Source organism: Anastrepha ludens, chromosome 3 (genome assembly GCF_028408465.1).
Source record: "Anastrepha ludens isolate Willacy chromosome 3, idAnaLude1.1, whole genome shotgun sequence".
NCBI classification, from domain to species: domain Eukaryota; kingdom Metazoa; phylum Arthropoda; class Insecta; order Diptera; family Tephritidae; genus Anastrepha; species Anastrepha ludens.
Genome location: NC_071499.1, coordinates 126266859 through 126286822, shown reverse-complemented (window position 1 = coordinate 126286822; position 19964 = coordinate 126266859). Strand labels below are relative to the sequence as shown.

General features: G+C 37.4%; 5 protein-coding genes across 10 annotated transcripts in view; 4 read left to right on the top strand and 1 right to left on the bottom strand.

The window, feature by feature from the left end:
* The window catches only part of LOC128857723 (zinc finger protein 91), a 36910-nt gene extending 20902 nt beyond the window's left edge, over window positions 1-16008 (bottom strand). Inside the window, exon 1 of the mRNA XM_054093466.1 lies at window positions 14372-16008. Within this exon, the coding sequence (XP_053949441.1) occupies window positions 14372-15625 (1254 nt within the window). The 5' untranslated portion in view covers window positions 15626-16008. The remainder of the gene's footprint in view (window positions 1-14371) is intronic.
* LOC128859068 (mothers against decapentaplegic homolog 3) lies at window positions 1543-5127 on the top strand. 4 transcript variants are annotated; one of them, XM_054095767.1, is made up of 3 exons: window positions 1543-2230; window positions 2352-2477; window positions 2601-5127. In XM_054095767.1, the coding sequence occupies exon 3, from the start codon at window positions 2827-2829 to the stop codon at window positions 4252-4254; it is 1428 nt and encodes a 475-aa protein (XP_053951742.1). In that variant the 5' UTR covers window positions 1543-2230; window positions 2352-2477; window positions 2601-2826; the 3' UTR covers window positions 4255-5127. The 4 variants fall into 4 exon arrangements, with proteins under 4 accessions (XP_053951742.1, XP_053951743.1, XP_053951744.1 ...); XM_054095768.1 differs by having other exon boundaries at window positions 1543-2351; window positions 2420-2477; XM_054095769.1 differs by lacking the exon at window positions 2352-2477.
* LOC128859073 (zinc finger protein 107-like) lies at window positions 10820-12175 on the top strand. The gene is made up of 2 exons (XM_054095773.1): window positions 10820-11342; window positions 11396-12175. The coding sequence occupies exons 1-2, from the start codon at window positions 10983-10985 to the stop codon at window positions 12056-12058; spliced, it is 1023 nt and encodes a 340-aa protein (XP_053951748.1). The 5' UTR covers window positions 10820-10982; the 3' UTR covers window positions 12059-12175.
* Window positions 12363-14130, top strand: LOC128859070 (zinc finger protein OZF-like). Its single transcript, XM_054095771.1, has 2 exons — window positions 12363-12862; window positions 12925-14130. The coding sequence occupies exons 1-2, from the start codon at window positions 12455-12457 to the stop codon at window positions 13741-13743; spliced, it is 1227 nt and encodes a 408-aa protein (XP_053951746.1). The 5' UTR covers window positions 12363-12454; the 3' UTR covers window positions 13744-14130.
* Window positions 16009-18858: 2850 nt separating the features above from the next.
* LOC128859065 (uncharacterized) overlaps window positions 18859-19964 on the top strand; it is a 35250-nt gene continuing 34144 nt past the window's right edge. The window contains exons 1-2 of one of the 3 annotated variants that reach the window (XM_054095760.1): window positions 18859-18964; window positions 19169-19329. The gene's annotated coding sequence lies outside the window, so the exon portion shown is untranslated. The other 2 variants (XM_054095761.1, XM_054095759.1) reach the window with 2 other exon arrangements.

The following is a 19964-nucleotide window of genomic DNA, read 5'->3' as shown; positions in this document are numbered from 1 at the left end:
ATTCATTAAATGCTGAATTTAAATTTGCGTCATAATAGTAAATGTATGTACATACAAAAATTTAATTCTAAGAAAAATATACATTACATACATACATAGTAATTGCTGTCGTTTGATATATTTTTGCCTCAGTTAGAATAGTCATAGCATTTATCACTTAAATATTTTATTAATAACCATTACGTCACTGATCAACTAAACACCAATCGATAGAGAAAGAGATCATTGAAACAACTTTAGGCATTCTGCAAAATCATGTTAATAATATAACGTAACAATTCGACAAAATGTAATAAAAATTTATAAAATATAGTACTAAATTGATATTGAAATAACTTCTAGGAATGATAAAAATGAGATTTATTAAAAGCTCATAGGTACAATAGAATATAAATAACTTATATAATATAACCGTATTTTAATATGAGAAATTCGCTTAAGCGAATTCAATCTGTAAATACTGCTCCATTGATATTCATTATTAAATAAACTTAAAAAAATAAACAAATGGACTTTATGAAAAAAAAAAAAATTTTTGTGGCATCAGAAATTTGTCTACTAAGTAATAATTATTTTCGTTGGGGGGACTTTTAACTAAACATTACAAACACTAAAGTACTAATAATTAACAACAATTAAGTATACACCCCAACAAAATAAATAAATGTACATATTCATATTTCTCCAAAAATCAGTCGCTGGCAAAAACAACAATGCTCTTGTTAAATGTACTCAAGTGGCGGCAAAGTTATAGTAAAAAAGGTAAGACCTTTGAATTATTTCCTGTTGAATTTGAGGTTAATATTGGCAGATGACGGACTTGACATCTAATGCGTGAACCACTTTCCATAAGTTTCCTCAATGCTTCAAGTCATAATTTTGTCATTTGCTCCTTTAACGCTTGTTATCTTATACATAATAATCTCCTTGAACAAGATTCGCAGCGATCATCTTCAGCAATGTGTTTCTGGCAGGGTTCTTTAAAATTACTTAACAGTATATAAGTAGGGGTTTATATTTTATTTAAAAATGTATTCCCTCGTTTTTTTTAATAGCGGTCGCCGCTCGGCAGGTAATGACAAACCTCCGAGTGTATTTCTGCCATGAAAAGGCTCCTCATAAAAAATATCTGCCGTTCGGAGTCGGCTTGAAACTGTATTTGTGGAACAACATCAAGACGCACGCACACCACAAATAGGAGGAGGAGCTAGGCCAAACACCTAACAGAAGTGTACGCTCCAATTATTATTATTTTTTTTTATTCCCTTAACATTTCTTTAAAATAAATTGTTTCTGCTGCTTGTGAAGAATAACATTTTGATACCAAAAGTTCCCCCACGAATATATTTCTCTTCGTTCTTAATTTAAATTCTTTTGGATGAAAGCATTTTGTTTATATTTAACAGAAGTGGAATTTATTTTAAAACTATTGTTTTCTATATACATAATACAATTTTTACTTCATAATAAATTCAAATTGTTGACAAGTGGCAAATAAGTGCGAAACTTTTGCAACTGGTAACACCTTTACCGAATGACGACGGAATGAATGAGACGATTGTAAATTTTGCTTTGTGCGGAGGCGAGTTTATTTTCATTTTCATTTTCCATATTTTTACAGTTTTTTGTGCGTTAATAATTGCAAAAATTTGGCGAAAAAATCTTACTTTTGCTAGTAAAAGTAAAATTGAAACATAAAATTAATTATTAGTGTAATTGAGTATAATTAGAGAAGCCATTGGCAATTGCTATCACTGGTTGTCTGGGTCGTCTGGTCAAAGGCAAAAGTGATTGATTAGGAGAAGGAGGAAGGAAGAGGAAGTACAGTAAAAAGAAAAGCAGTCGGTGCCGAACTGAAAGACGGCAAGTAAAAGTATTTGAGTGGAGCAGACGGTCAAGAAAAGAGGGAAAAGAGGTGCACAAACGAGCAAATACTTGGAGCGGGAACATTGATAAATGCAATAGAACAAGGCATTGAGACAACGGCTACGACGTCAAAAGCGATAGTGCGAGTTGTTGCATGAAAAACGTCTCTAAAGGAAAAAAATATCCAGTCGGCAGAAGGAAGAGGCAAGAAAAGTATCCATCAGACGACGACTCTGGTAGAACGGAAAGCACAAAAAAGTGTGAAAGGTCAGCAGGCAGACGAAGAGAAGACAGAAAATAAAGAATTCGTGCAAAATAGTACACTCAGCCAGTAAGCAAAGCCTCATACATATTTGATATATATGTAAGTATAACGCAATCAAAACGGGAATTAATATATAAATCGCCAGAAGTACGCAATTTTGAAATATAAAAGAAATACAAGCGAAGTTATTCTATTGACTTACCTAAACGTCATACCATAGGTATATGTATATGCGAAATACTCTCGAGAATATTCAAAAATTAATAAAAACCCATTTGATTCGACTAGGGTTCTGGTAGAACCATACACGATCAAGTGAAAATCTGGATTGGTAAGCTAGAAAAAGGTGAGATTTGGCAATTAACGTTACTCATATATTTGGTATACTAATTTATTAGAATTTGTTCAAAACAAATATTCATATTATAAAACTATCTTTGTCCGTATTTTCACAAATCATCCTTTTTAGGAAAACTTCAACAATCCTCGTGGTTATTTCTGCCTGCTGTTGCAACAAACGTGCAGAGCAAGTTTTTCAACAAAATATTCATTATTACTGACTGGATAAGTATTTACAATTAAAGAAGGCTTAGTTTTGAGCTTGAGGCCAGTGAATATTTCTTACGACCAGCCGAATCTGCCGCATTTGTTGACGACTTGTTGTCGACCAGAGCACGCTTGCTGTGCCACGTGCGATGTTGCCATTCACCCCACAAGTAGTTAAACGTTTGTTAGCACTCAAGAAGGGCAACGAAGATACAGTGGAAGGGAAGTGGTCTGAAAAAGCGGTAAAAAATCTTGTCAAGAAAGTGAAAAAGAATATTCAGCTTGAAGAGTTAGAACGTGCCATTTCCACACAGAACTGTAACACGCGTTGTGTAACCGTGCCGCGCAGTAAGCCAGGCGCTACTGGCGAAAATTTGCGCAAAGGCCAACCACACGTCATATATTGTCGCGTATGGCGCTGGCCGGATCTACAATCGCAGAATGAATTAAAAGCTTTGGAACATTGCGAATACGCTTTTCATTTGCGTAAGGACGAAATTTGTATTAATCCATATCACTACAAAAAGATTGAGCTATCAATTTTGGTGCCAAAATCATTGCCGACACCTCCCGATTCAATTTCTGACTATCCTTTGGATAATCACACCCACCAAATACCTAACAATACCGAGTACAATGCCGCCACTATACGCAGCGCTTCGTTGAGTCCGCCACAGTATATGGAGTTGTCAAGCCATCATCATCAACAGCAGCAACAACATTCGCCCGGGGGACTTGTTGGTTTAGGTATGAGTGCGGCTCAACAGCAACAACAACAGATTAATGGGTCACTTGTAGGATCTGGTGCTTGCAATATGGACTCACAATCAAGTGTACTAAGCGTTGGCAGTAGCATTCCTAATACAGGCACCCCACCGCCTGGCTACATGAGCGAAGATGGTGATCCCATCGATCCAAATGACAATATGAATATGTCAAGATTGACCCCGCCAGTCGATGCTAGTCCCGTAATGTATCATGAGCCCGCTTTTTGGTGCTCTATTTCATACTATGAGTTAAATACGCGTGTTGGTGAAACCTTCCATGCCTCGCAACCATCCATTACAGTGGATGGGTTCACTGATCCCTCCAACTCGGAGCGCTTCTGTCTTGGCCTACTTTCAAATGTGAATCGTAATGAAGTAGTTGAACAGACACGTCGTCACATTGGCAAGGGAGTGCGTCTTTACTATATTGGAGGTGAGGTGTTCGCGGAATGTCTCAGTGATTCGTCTATATTTGTGCAGAGCCCCAATTGTAATCAACGCTACGGGTGGCATCCAGCTACTGTCTGTAAAATACCACCAGGATGTAATTTAAAAATATTCAATAACCAAGAATTCGCGGCATTGCTATCGCAATCGGTTTCACAGGGGTTTGAGGCCGTATATCAATTAACACGCATGTGCACCATACGTATGTCGTTTGTGAAAGGTTGGGGTGCTGAGTATAGACGTCAGACGGTTACCTCGACTCCTTGTTGGATCGAGTTGCATTTGAATGGGCCACTACAATGGCTGGATCGTGTGCTAACGCAAATGGGTTCGCCACGTTTACCATGTAGCTCAATGTCTTAAAATGTAAAATTTAAGTGTGTGAAACGAAGTGGAAGTTGTATAGAAGGTAGGAGTGCTTAAATAAAAGCATTAATTGATAGTAATCGATGGCCTACAAAGTGAGAGCCTATATTTGCACATAATTACCAATTAATTAAAATACATAAAGGTGGGAGCGTATGGTTGGTTGGTTTAAGGGTGACCCCGCATCGGAGTGCCACATAGACCGCAAGTTGGGTCCGTTGTGTTGCCCTAGAGTTCATTATATTATATGATTTCCCCACCTAACCAAGATGTATTACTATAGATTTTGGTCCAAGATATTAATTCGTATCGAGAATTTAATGAGAGATTCGATCCTTGGAGCATATAGAATGAACTTTTGTCTTCATAGTAACTATTTTCATTTTTCAAAATTTGTGGTAAATTTTCAATATGTATATATTTTTGACGCTTTCTCTTAAATATCAGGTCTAAAATATCAGACCTATACTCTCAGAAGATACTTCAGTTTTGTATGCTCTATGTGCAGTGATCCAGTGATCAATACTTTCGCTTTGGATTTGTCAACAAAGTAGAAGACCCCTTCAATTAGAGGACTACAATTTTTTTTATAGAATTTAAACTTGTTTTAAGCTTTTAAAGCTTTCATATACATACTCAATTGCTACAAACATAGAACATATTTCTTTTAATTACGCCCAAACCACTAATTTTTAATTATTGATTAGTGGCTAATAAGCTCAAATTGAAATAAAAGATAAATCACATTTTTTGCAAATAATAGATATGCAGATAAGTAAGATGAGTGCATGGATAAATACATTACGACGAAAGTATAAAAATAAGAACAGATATAAAATTAATATAGAAAAAAACATAAAATTTATAATTGAAATAAGTATAAATAGAACCAACAATTTTGAAAGCATTATCGCTGTGTAATGCGCGTATTGTATTTTTGCAATTAACTTGAAGGACATTTTCAACTAACATACACTTACACACCAGAGTATATCTTATAAATAACAGCAGAAATGTTACCAAGTAGCAAAACAGTTGAAAATAGGAGAAAAGTAAATACAAAAAACTAAGAGCTTTTAGATTTTAAAGTTTTAACAATAGATTTTGTACCGTTTACAAACTTACATACATGTATCTAGTACATGTTAACCCATACAACACAACAATTATATATACGAAACCACAAAAAAAACAATTAATTTTTGAATATTTGCTGGAAGCAGATTGTGGAAAATTTAAATTTTTAAGCAAATTGTAAATTGTAAAACTGGAAAATTGGCTGACAGCTGCGGGATATTAGCTGTAAATGTTAGCAAACCATTTAATTAAAAAAGAAAAAATATTGAATATTAAAAATGTATAAGAAAACTTCAAAATGTTCTCTATTCTGTTTTTATGCTTTAACAATACATAGTTCTGTGCATTAAAAGATCACTAAAGTACTTGTTTATATTTTAAGCTTATTGAAATCTAAAAATATATGTATTTTCATTTAGTTGGCAAACAAAAAGGGAATTAGTTCTCTAATTTATATTATTATAATACTTACACTTTTTGTATTTCTTTTACAACATACTCGTACGTATATTTTTTGTTGTTGATCTTTTCTATTAATTACACATACATATACCTATATATGTATGTATAATTTGTTGCAAACATATGTGCATTTGAAAAATATTTGAAAACATTTTGAGCTGGTTAAACGAAAACACTGCAAATTATTCAGTAAATAGTTGTTATAGATGATGCAATAAACTTTACATACTTGCATAGAAATTCTATTAAATACATACATACATACGTATATCCACACCACACTGTGATCCCGCGTCATGACATCAATGGCCAAATTACGATTCAAGTCAAAGTCAAACAATTAAACTGCCATACGTTTTTACATAATAAGATTTTTAACTACAATATCTGCAGTTTTCGTTTAGTCGGCTCAAACCGCGCTGCACTAAAGAAAAAATAAACCAGCCCCTTAAAACGTGTCCGAATATATAATATTTCGTAGCCACATCGAAGATTTACTAAAAATGTAAATATTACAGCAAAAATTAATTTTGTTGCAGCGCAATGCCAATTGATTTTTATTTTGCTATACGGAAAGAGAATAAATATTGATTTTAGTTACGCTTTTTCTTTAAGTTTAAGAAAAATTAAAAAAAAAAAACATGTGTTTATGTTATTAATATTTGTGCGATTGTTTTTCCTGTAAAATGCAGTTCTGATATTGATTTTTGCTATTAGCTTCATAAAATATAAGTGAATCTAAGTCCCAATTAATTGCTCTATAATTACACAATACGAGTATATGCATACGTCACTATATCAATAAAAATAATACTAAACCTAATAAAGCTAAAATAAAAATATTATATTCGGAGTTGGAAGACATTGTAAGCTGCTTGGTACGGACGTATTTCTTTGAAGGACGGTTTTAGAATTTAATTGTGGGGGAGTTTTTTAATTAATCTGCAAGAAAGTACGTTGAAACTTGGTTAAAATGATAAATAAACTAGCGCCACTTTGGTCGAAACAGGCGTGAAACCTTCAACAGAAGGAATGTGGGTTGCCCGATACTGCAAAAGTCAAACTTTCAAAGGGTTTTCTATATTACCATCCAAGTTTCTATCGAATTTAGATGCTTTTAGGAATAATATACTATAGCATGTTACTTCGTTGCCGTCTGAACAACAAACGATTGGTAAAAAAAAAAAGAAATTTTGAGGGGAACTTATTAAGCTAAAGCTAAATTTTGTGAAACACAAAACGAATGATGTGGATGGATTGGGCGTCATTTCCCATATAACGTGGCAGTCGAAGTTACTCTCACAATTTGGTTTCGAATGGCTGTAATCTCTCATGTTTGCTAGAAATGGGGGAAACTAAGTTGTTGTTGTTGTAGCAGTATCTTTGCCCTGTCAGTGTAGGGTAACGACCGGTCGTCTTCGTCTAGCTCACCTAACGGTAGGCCCAGGAAACTGGCTGTTTCGACGGGTTGGGTCCAGAGGGAGAGAGGTGTTAGATGAGTGGGTTTGAAGAGGCATGTGAAAAGGTGGTTAGTGTCGTGCGGGGACATATGTTTAGTATGTCGGGGTCGATTCTGGATTAGGGGAGTTTAACTTGCAACAGTATCCAGAACGTAATTGTGCCAAGGTTACGCGGGACTCTCGGGGAAGCTGGAGCTCTTCGTCTGCAATTGGTGGTGGTTGGACTCCGATAACGGCATTCGGGGGTCGGGAGCTTAAGAAGGTGGTAAGGGTCTCCCGCTGAATGTCGTTTATGGTCTGTCTGTACACTGTCCGATCCTGGAGTGGTCTGTCTGTTTTGTTCAGGAACCTTGTCCACGTAGTTGAGGAAGTGCCTCCTGATGTGCCTGGGAGGTGGCTCAGGCTCAAGCAGGTGTCTGCATGGGTGAGGCCTACGGTGACACCCTAGCAGAAACTGCTTGCTGAGCAGATTGTTATGCTCCTTCACAGGAAGCATGTGAGCCTCGTCGTGCAGGTGTTGTATGGGGGACATCAGGAGACATCCTGTCGCGGTCCTAATTGCAATACTTTGGCAGGTGTGGAGCTTCTGGACAGGCGCAGCATAGTTAAGAACCGGTCGGCCTATTGCTTTGAAAGACGACAGCAACATTTCTTTATCTTTGCCCCAAGTGCTGCCGGCAAGCGACTTGAGGACCTTGTTGCGATTCTGTACTCTCGTTGCAATAGCGGTTGTATGCGCTGGAGAGCAAGCTGTCAAAGGTGACTCCCAATATTCTGGGGTTGTTTACCGTCGGTATCATCGACGTGTACCTGAAGTTGCAGCTTGACCTCCGTTGTCCAGGTGGTAAAAAGGGTCGCCGTGGATTTAGTGGGAGAAAGTTTTAAGTTTCTCGCAGTGAAGAAGTCAGAAAGGCGGGCGAGGTAGTCGTTTACTTTGGAGCATAGGCCATCAATGTCATTGCCCGACGCCATTATCGTGCAGTCGTCGGCGTATGAGACCAGTGAGACTCCCTCTGGTGGCTGGGGGAGTTTCGAAATGTAGAAATTAAAAAGCAAGGGTGAAAAGACACCACCCTGCGGTACTCCCTGCTTTATTTTTCTCTGTTTTGACGTTTGGTCTCGAAATATCACCGACGAGTGACGACCACTCAGGTAGTTCGCGGTCCACCTCTTCAGCCCTGGCGGGAGTGTCGACTGTAAAATGTCATCTAGTAGCGTGGCGTGGCTGACTGTATCGAAAGCCTTTTGTAAATCCAACGCTACTAGGACAGTCCTCTCGCAGGGGCGATTTGGTTTACTCCACGGTTTACCTGGGTGTTTATGATGGTGAGTGCTGTGGTGGTGCTGTGCACTCTTCGGAAACCATGCGGGTGTGAGGCTGGAGTCAGGTGTTCTGTAAGGAGTGGGAGTAGAAGGGCTTCAAGCGTCTTCACTACTGGGGAAAGGAGAGTTATCGGACGATAGGACTCCCCTTGGTTGACGGGTTTCCCTGGCTTCAGTAGTGGGACCACTCCCTAATTTCCACTTATCAGGAATGATGAGAGTGGCCACAGACAGGTTGAATACCTTGGTGAGAAATTCTACTCCCAGTGGACCCAGCTTTTTCAGCATCAGCATGTTTAGTCCGTCAGGGCCAATGGCTTTAGATGGTTTCATATGTTGCTTTCGCTGGAGAAAGCAAGCGGTGCACTGTTGTATGTATGATATCCACCTTGACGTTGTGCTTCGTCGGGTTCGACAGGGACCTTACGGTGGACCAGAGCTTGCTCACACCAGAGGTGAAGTTGCAGGACTTCAGATGCTCTACCCATTTGGTCCGCTTGTGTCGGGTTACCAGTTGCCGGATCTCCGAATTGAGATCCTTTATTCGAGGATCCCCGGGATCGGCCTGACGCAGGCGATCCCGCTCGTTCGCCAAATCAGCTGCTTCGGCTGGGAAATTGGGACGTATGTCCCGGATCCGTCTAGCGGGTATGAAGCGAGCCGCGGCGGCTGTGATCACCTTGCGGAATGCGTGTTTGCCTGCGCGCACATCGGTGGGAGTGGGTAGGGCTGCGAAGATCTCCTCAGTAAATTCCGCGAATCTGGTCCAATCAGCTTTGTTAAAGTTGATATATGACAGGTGATCCGCGGAAACAAAGTCGGCAGGTTTCTCGATCGAGATGACAATTGCCCACTACCCTATTGAGGGCGTCGTCGTTTACAGTGCTGAATGTCGAATCGTCTATCTGCTCTGCCAATAGCTGTCCCCTACGATCATTTGGCAGGCTTGAATGCCAAAAATCGTGATGCGCGTTAAAGTCACCTACTACCAATCGGGTTTCTCCCCTGATGAGCATACCAATATCAGGGAGATATCCTGCCGGGCAGCAGGTGACAGGGGGTATATAGATATTATAAATTTCGAGCTCGGCATTGAGTGACCGGACAGCTATACCTTGACATTCTAAGGTGCTGTCCCTGCGGTCGATGCCTTCATCGCTGCGACGATACTGCACTGAATGGTGGACTATGAATGCTAGGCCACCACCGTTGTCTCGCTCGCGGTCCTTTCTATGCACGTTGTAGCCGTCCCTGGTAATCAGGGGGAGCTAGCGTACAGTTTTGTCTCTTGGACCGCAGCTCATGAAGTCGACTATTTCGTCAATCTTGCTCGTGAGTCCGTTGCAGTTCAGAAAACTAAGTCTAAGCTTGTAGTAGTGTTCAAGGAGCATGAAATGGTTCTTATGAAATAATTTCATTTGGTCTAGATGATTTTAATGGAAACAGGAAGCAACCTATTTACTTTACATGATTACACTCAGTCATTCTGGATTTATTAATAACCATAGGGTTATTATGATAACTTTCGGTGTGCAATCCTGCTTTCGATTATTTATTTAGTTTTGTTGGAAACATCAAGAACAAAGTTAAAAAATGGATGCCGGCAAGGCGAATTCATTCAGGTTTGGGAGTAGAGTAGATTTTTTTTAACTTGAATTGCAAAAACAAAATACATGTAATGTTGTTGTTGCTCTAGTTCTACCACCTTTTATAGATTTGCCTTGAAAAATGTTAACATGGATACTTTCGTCTTTTCGGCGATACACACAATAGCGCAGGCCTGTTATCGTAGGACTCTCAATTTTGCAGGGTTAAACACTGCTTAAAAAGCTACTACAGTTAAACTAGCACCAAAAAAGTGACCCTAAGTGAATTGATGCATTTTTTGCCGTTCTTCTATATAGTATTTATCCAACGTCAATATGAACTAAGCAACATGAATCTGAGAGTACGTTCCCATGATAGTCGGTGCAACGTACCGGAACGACCCGGATTTATATTCGGCCAAGGACTGTCACTTTAACAGTATTCCCCGTATATATGTGGGGAATGTTTACAACAACAAAAATCTCCGAGCAACAATAAATGTACGCAAACTTGACAGCTAATTAAACTTATATGTAAACGGTTGGATTAATTATCGAGATCTGGCTCGATAATTTCCCATATGTGAACATCTTTTAAGATATGAAATATATTGAACAAAATTATCGATTATCGTTCTGTCCCAACAAATATCCAAGGCGAATTGAATACATTCTATCATTTTTGACAAATAACAAAAAAAAAGAATATATTTTCCAAAATCATTGCTCCGCGTATTACTGTAAACATTTAAAAGCATTGTTATAGAGTCGTTCGCTTGTTTCGATTACCAATGAAAAATATATTTTAACAACAGTTATGGCTGCGGCGACAGTGCAAAGATTTCACTGTGGCGAAGTATTTATTACGTCCAATTTTAGTATGATTCTTGAGTGCAAATCGTGCAATGAACAGTTCGGAGTTTATACTAAATTTCTGGATCATATATTTGAAAAACACTTTGATGATTGGAATTCAGCCGAAAAATCAAAGAGCGGCTCTAAGCAACGCGCCTCTGAGCCAGAGCAAAATAATGGTGAGCTTCCAAAAGATAACCAATACGTAGAAATCGATTCGACAACATTGAAAGATTTTCCGTATGGAACTGACGAACAGGATTTGATAACAGATGTGCTAGTGCCAATGGAAGATGATGCAGTGGTGTTAGAGGATATAATCGTAAGTTTTGAACACTATTTTAAAAATTCCATTTACATGTAAAATTTTTTAAGGAGGAGGAGCCTTCCAAAATTTCAAATCCCAATATACGAACATTGCGAACATGTTCGACTACTTCGAAAGGAGGCGATGCCGATCGGAAATACAAGTGTAGAATATGCGGCTTTGCAGTTTCTGGACTTCATAATTTGCCTGGCCACGAACAACGTCACAATATTATAAAGCCCTTCACCTGCCTAAAATGCGATAAAGCTTTCTATACGCGTACGGAATTGAACACGCATACAAGGCGGCACAACGGCGAAAAGCCTTTTGTTTGTACATATTGTGGCAAGGGTTTTATAACTGCTGGAACATTAACTATGCACGAAAAACGGCATATTGGAAAGCGACAACATAAATGTGATCAATGTGAAAAGAGTTTTTTCGATGCCTATCAGCTACGACAACATGCTGTTGTACATACACAGGAACGTAATTACTCATGTGAAAAGTGTCAAGCCAAGTTTAGTCGGCAGAAAACATTGCGAACTCATATGAAACTGCATGAAAACAAATTAGGATATGAATGCATCATTTGTCATATGCGTTTTAATCAAAGGCCCACGATGTTATGGCATGTGAAGAATAAGCATAATGTTCTCCGCGAAGAAATCGAAGACAAAAGCTCTGCCCAGACCAATGATCCCATCGGAGGTGACTGTGAATCGACTTAATTATTTATTACATGTAACATTGAAAAAATTCATTGCAGATGCGCAAATATTCATAGCATTTACTGTTTAGCATTCTTCATAAATACACTGTACCAAATAATTCCTTAAAATTTGAAACGTTTTTTTCTATTTAACGGTTGTGTTGCAAAATGGTATTTGAGTTTTCTTTTATCTAAATTGTTCAATATATTATATTTTTCACGCCTTTTTACAAACAAATATTATATCGAACCTATAGTAGGCCTTTGAGAAGTCTCTAGTAAACTTGACCGTGAACACATATTTTAAGAAGAAGAAGAAGCATTTGTTTCAGTCGACAATTATAAACTCTTATGTCGTTAAGTCATAGCGCAGTGCACCTTTTAAATAAAAATTTCTTACGAATATACCTTAAGGATGGCTGCAATTGCAGATCAAAGGCATCACTGTGGGGAAGTGTATATCACAAATAACTACCTTATGATACTAGAGTGCAAGTTTTGCACTGAGAAATTCAGTGCTTATGACAAGTTCCTCAACCACATTTTTGATAATCACTTTGATAATGTTGACATTCTTGAAGAACTGAATACGGAATCGATGGAATATGATGATGATGAAGAAGTTGCGGAACAAGAGTATATTGACATATTGACAGACACTAATGTCGTAGGCGATAGTAGTTATTCGGCGGAAATCAGTTCAGCCGCTGGCGCCAAAGAATTTGAGAACATAATCGATGATGAAAATATGCCGGTGAAAATATCCATGTGTCGTGTAAATGTGGACAGCCAGAATGAAACTGCTCAGCATCCGCCCGAAAATGTAAGTAACATTCAATTTCAAACTGTCCCATGTAGTCATCAAACTCGTTTTATATTTTTTAGAAAAAGCTATCAAACCCTCCCTCTGATACACCAAGAGAAGAAAGCTCAAAATTTCGATCTGTTGTTTACAAATATCCGAGACATCCTGGAGAAGAAAGAAAATATAAATGTAAATTTTGTGGCTATGACTTTGCAAATATAATAAATTTGCGCCGACATGAACGAAGACACTTGAACAATAAACCGTTTCCCTGCGCGGAGTGCAATAAACGCTTTTTCACACGCACTGAATTACGTGCACATATCAGACGGCACACCGGCGAACGGCCATTTGTGTGCACATATTGTGGTTTCGGGTTTGTAACGAATGGTGCCTTAAATATTCATGAAAAGCGACATCTTGGTGAACGAAAACATAAGTGTGATAAATGTGAAAAGCTGTTTTATGATGGTCATCAGTTACGAAAGCATGCTGTGGTGCATACACGAGAACGTAATCATAAATGCAACCAGTGCAAAGCAACATTTACAAGAATTGAATCGCTACGGAATCATATGAAGTTACATGAAAACGCTTTGCGTTACGAATGCGGCATTTGTAATATGCGTTTCAATCAAAAACCTTCCTTAATATGGCATGAAAAGAGCAAACATGATATAGTGCGAGGCGGTAACGGTCGAGTAAGCAACACCCTTACCACAGAAATAACTAATGATACTGCGGACCTAGAATACGAATGTAAGCGTTGCAAATTAGAATTTAAAAATAAGAAATCATTACTAGATCATCAAAGTTATTTGCATGCTGATGCGGATGCAATAACAACGATCGAAGCGCTCGAGGAAGCAGAAAGTGAAACAATGTTAGAACTTCTTTGAATTTGATTATTTATGAACTCTAGTACGCCAAGTGAATATCTCACAAGAATTTTGTTGTAAAAATCGAACTAAAGTGCTGTATGAGTATCAGAGGAAAGACATATTGTTCGAGCTTAAGTATTTCAGAAGTACATGAAATTACATATTTATTTATATTATGATGATAAATATGTGTTAAGTATTTATATTTTGTTTGTAAGTACAAGTATTTAAGGTATAAATTTAGAGTTTGTTTCAGATAAGCATTTATGAAAATTGGTCAGTTCTTGGACTCTGCCATCAAACAAATATCATTAAAATTAATAATTATAATATTTTACACTATAATTTAAAAGCTACATATGTACATACATTCTCAACCTTAGAATAAAGAACTTGCATATTCTTAATTTTATTGATTTTTCATAAATAAATTTCTTGTTCCAACTTATAATGAAAATCTTTTTTTATATTTGCTATTGTTTAAATTAGTTATTCTTTATTAATCAATGGAAACATTGTGAAAATATCAATTTATTAAACGCATATTACTTTTCTATACATCTATCATATAGTACGCAAGTTGCGGAGTTGAAGGCTATTATTACCATATATTAGTTTTCTGTTTTCAGTTTAAAGTTTGTGTTTAATTATCGCTATTCACTACTGTAATTTCATAACAAAGCTCGTCTGTTTGTGATTGTAGCTGTAATTCATCTTGTTGTTGTGCTACAAAATGCAGTTCTTGCTTTTGCTCCACCTCCTCGACAGGATGATCTTCCTCCTCCTGTTGCTGCAGCAGTATTTGTTCCTCCTCTGCGTGGTTTTGTAACAGTTGCTCCTCTTCTAACTTTCGTTGCGTGTTATTTCGACACTGTATGGAACGTTTATGCGCATCAAAGTAGCTAATATCTGTGAATTCTTCTTGACAAATTTCACAATGGAAGTATTTTTGGTTGAGATGGAGCAGTTTGCGATGCCGAGCCATCTTGTGGGCGTCTCGACATTGCATTCCACAAAAAGGACACACCAGCATTCGTCTATTGCCCATATGTACATTCCGAACATGTTCCTGTAGTGAAAAATTCTTGTAGTATGCTTTGGGACAGTGTTCGCATTGGAAACGCCTCATCTTTTCATGTGTGGACTCGCGATGTCGCTTCAACATTGTATTTTGTGAAAATGTTTTGCCACAGATCTCACAAATATGTTCTTTTTCTTGGTGGCGTCGTTGATTATGTACACGCAGGTCTTGCTTTGTTGAGAAGTACAGCTTACATGGTTCGCACACATATGGCCGAATGCCCATGTGTCGGCGTGAATGTCCAGCCAAGTAACTATGATCTTTGTATGATTTGTCACAGTAAATACAGGCATAGCGATTTGTTCCGGGTACAAGGTGTGTTTTGAGATGGGCAGCGAGTTTTGCTTTGTGCATTACATCGGGGCAAATGCCACATTCGACAGGTAGTTTCTCGTCTGTATCAGGGTTCGACAAGGAGAATTCGACAATAGGAGTATCATCAAGATCATAGTCGACAATGTTGGCAACAAGTTCGTCAAAGAGCAGGTATCGTTTTGGGCCTTTAGGTACATCATTCGACGAACGCTCCACCTCTGGCTTTTGTTCAATTTCTTCTTCTTTAATGTATTCTACATCGGCGGGCAGCGACTCAGGCGCAATTTCCACTAGCCCCTCAGTCACCTCATAACCCTGCTCAGTGTCGTCCTCCTCGATAACCTCCATTATAATAGATTCTGGCTTTATCGTCACATCTTCTAGCTGCTCCACCTCCACCTCGTCTTCTACTTCGTATATAAAGGTCTCTTCTTCCACAGAGTCGCAATCCTTAGTCAATTCATATTTGATGAACTCGTCAAATTCTACAACATCGTCGCACATATTGTTTTGTTTACAATTAGTTTGCTAATGGCTTTTTGTGAATTATTTTTTTATTAGTGAATATTTCGTATATTCTTTAACAGCGTCAGCAAGACCGTGTGAAAGTGATGCAATGAAAAATGTTAATGAAACTAACGTAATCCGGTTACTTGTCCCTTACAAGTATTCACACACACGCGTATAACTTTGCTGCATAATGTAATTAATATTTATTAATTTTGTTTGTTTTCAAATTATTTTACGTTTGGAGATATCAACATTGTCTGTTGTTAAAAATAGTACTTTAAACTCCCGCCCGGGATGAGTTGATTCTTAGTTTGTAGGAAAACGGCAAGCTGGCAAACGCACTAAAATACTTTTAATGCGTCACTGCCAGACAATTCGTTCACAATAGGCAGCACTGACATTTTATACAAATGTCAAAATAATTTAATAGTGAATGGATGTGCTGAAAACTAGCATGAATTATGTGCGGTACACATTATCGATGAAGTTTGACATTCAAGCAGAAACATCGAAGCGAGTATGCTCACATCGAAACATCGAAGCGAGTATCTATGTTCGTTTCCACGACAGTCGGCTCTACGTTACCGAAACGACCCGGATTTATATCCGGCCAAGGACTGTCACTCCATCAGCATTTCCCGTATGTAGGTAGTGGGCATGTTTATGCTGTTACAACAACAACAAAAGCAAGTATGTTGCGAAGTGCTCAAAGTAGTAAACGAATTGAAAACTAGTAAAAACTTGCAAGTGTCATGAACAGCGCTAGAAAATTAAAGATGAAATAAGGTAATAGAAAATTCGAAAAACCTGGACATAGAGTGTTCGTCAGGCACATAATGTGGAGTCCAAAATAGATTTATTTACATATTTAATATCTAAATTCCATATATTTGCTTTTTGCGAAGTAATAAATTTGTCTAACTTGCTTAAATTGTAACCAGCTGTGCTTGATCAGCTGTTTTTGCTACTGGCAAACAGTTTTTCAGCAGAAACTAACAGCTCTTCCTCAAAATGAACGGCACTTAGTAGCATAGACAGACGGTGGCGTTATTGGGAGTAACGACTTTCTTCGGAAATATCTCAGAAAATCAGTGCAACTCATCCGGATCAACTACTAGACTTAATTCATATAATTTAAGCGGATTAGATGAATTTTCGGTAGCAACATTGCCGAAAAACGACAGTTAATATCTAACTCAAACTCAAACTTAGGGTGCCTCTGAAAAAAATAGGAGGAAGAAGAGTATATTTACTTGTATTTTTGAACAAGGGCTAACAGGTTCGAAATTACATTAGTTGTTTTGATATTTCGGAGCAGTTTCAGAAACTGCAAAATAAAATTTTTTTTATTAATGATTATTTTTTAGTATCAACGTTGCTAATAACCGTATTTGTTGCCTGCGGTCCATTTTGTATTGACAAACTATACAATAAACGAATCTGCTCACTAATCCGCATAACAACCGTCTGTCACACCACAATTTTAAGCAGACTAATTGCCCCGATAATCCGGATTAACCCCGCCGTCTGTTAATGCTATTACTCCCTCAATTTTCTTTACTTTGAGGAGACTTGCGTACGCGAATGCCAAATGCAACTGATATAAAAAGGCGCTAAACTGTCTATTGTGATTTGCTAATCAACTGTTTTATGTATGTATGAATGATGAATATGTAGCGTGAATGAAAACGCAGGATTTCCTGTCGAAAAAAAAACTATTTCCTTCAATTTGTCAATTCAAGAATATTTGTTGAACTGTACATATATGTTACAGCAGGCCAAGACCCAGACCGGGCTATTCAGTTGTTCAGCTAACAATGATGATGATTTTATAGTATATGTGTATATAGTATATATGTATATATATGATAATATTTTAGAAAAAGTGTTTTCTAAAGCAGTCGCCCCTCGGCAGGAAATGGAAAGCCTCAGAGTTGATTTCTGCCATGAAAAGGTTCCTCATAAAAAACCATCTGCCATTCGGTGGCGGTACAAAATTGTAGGCCCATCCAATTGTGGAGAAACATCAAGGTGTACACCACAAATAGAAGGAGAAGCCACCCGACAAAGGGTGTAATCACTAATTATTATTATTATATAATATGTTCTCCGAGTAATAGACAAGGGCAGATAAATATGTAGTATGAGCGGTATGTATGTGTGTACATCTACGTATTGTACAATATATAAAAAGCAACAGAATATGAACGCACTTAGTAGAAAAATTGCCGCTAAGTATTGTGGACTTGTTTGTAACGCTTTAGCCAGTTTCGTTTTTTTATATGAGTATGTATGTATGCTTGTATCTACTCATATTAGCATAAGTTATAAATTCTCACGACCTATCACCGTGGATCAGACCACTGAATCATAAATGTACAAGAGACTGCTTAGAACAATCTACCGTTCTTCTACTTCACAGTTAAGGTACTTGCACTTGGCTTGTGTTATACATTTCACCACCTTTCTTTAGCTTCTTTATACTTATGTTTTTTCGTGAAGGAAACGAACACATGACTGCAAATAACATTATACATATATGTATGTAGGGTTAGTTGTTTTAATGCGACACCCAGCGTTGTGCTCTGACTGTGTGCAATGAACGTATTAAAGATTACTGTTGATTGTTTTTGCAGCTGCTTATATACATATTCACATATATTCATACATGAACGTACTTGCTTTTGCAGAAGCTAATGACTGGCTTAGATTATGCTGCTGGCGATGTGCTAACTACTCTCGGAAGTAGGCACTGACTAGATCCGTATTGGACTGCACTTAGCAGCATTGCGTATACATATACATATATATATATATATAGACACCAGTTATGCACGTGGTTAAGAGTAAAGACATACTCATGCATGTTATATAGACATGCAAATATGTATATACAGAGAAGTCTAAGATTTTCAAGCACCGCACACTTAGCCGACGCCATGAAGTTCATTCAGTCATTAATCCATATATTAGTGGTGTTTACAAACATACAAACTTTTTGCGACGCCCAGCTTATGGCCAAGCGTAAACGACTGGCCCATACCACCAACTACTAACGTATTTTTCTGCAGCAGTAGCAGATGAGCAGTTTGTAGATTTTACCTTCTTTTTACTAGACACTTGTTGTAGATTTTCTGCAGCAACCACAACTGCTGCCACCGCTGTTGTTGTTGATGGCAACTTTCCTACCATACGAACAACATCTTCTGCATTTCTTTTATGTTGCTCGCTTATTATATTTTCACACTTGGCAGCGTCTGGTCGTTTGTTGTGCGCGTCAGCGTTTACGTTTGTGTTTGCCTTTTCGTCTACCGTTTGGAATTGCGCGTTATAGTAAGTTTTGCATTTCGCATTTTATGCTTAACTTCTTACGAATATTTCACGGCTTAAGACGTCAGTTGCTTCCGTTCGTTCGCCACCACTTGCAGTTCGTTTGCCATTTTCGCAACAAAACTTCGCGACTCGAGCATATTTACTTAATTTTCTTTAATTTACTTAATTTTTATTTTCCAAATAAATGTGTTAATAAAATTTCAGAAAATATTCTTTATTCCTTTTTATTTGAATTGATCGTGAAATGTCAGTGGTTTATTATTGAGTTAAAATTGGGGAATTTTAAGCAGAGTACCTCAAATAAAAACCAAACATTGTTGATAATATTAATTGCTACAAGTTTCAAAAACTTTGAGTTGTGTATGGTGAGTACTTTTTTTATAAAAAGGAATTTTTAAATTACGTTTTTTATTTAAAAAACGATACGAAACAAGTCTAGAAATGATGCCGCTGAGCTATTGAAAAACCAAATATGAAACGCTTATGCTGATTCGAGCAATATATTTTTCTGCGCAAGTGAACAATGAGCGAAATATTAAAGGTCAAAGGAAAAATTTTGACTTAGTATCTTAAGGGGCAAGGGCTAGTCAGAGGCCCGAAAAAGTGATTATTTTCAATAATTTTTTTGTTAGTAAATTGCTTTATTTTACAAAAATAAAAACATATCATTAATACGTCATGTTTCGACTTGACTTTAGAAAAATTTCCAAAAAAAGAAAAAAAATTAATAATTGTAAAAGTTATCGCTGTTTGTGTGGAGCCCGTTTCCCCTTGCGGTATCATCACAAGCCCTTGGAGATTCATTTAAAATCAATCGGACAAGAGAAATTAGTTTTATTATTAGATAATCTTATGCCTGATCAAAGTTTTTTTTTTTTACTTTACTTTTCAGAAAAAAAATCGAAATTTGTGAAAAAAAATCCTTCGATCAGGACGAGTTTTTTATGCTTTTCAAAAGCAGTATACATTTTATTGAAACCAAGCGGTTTTTAAGTTACAG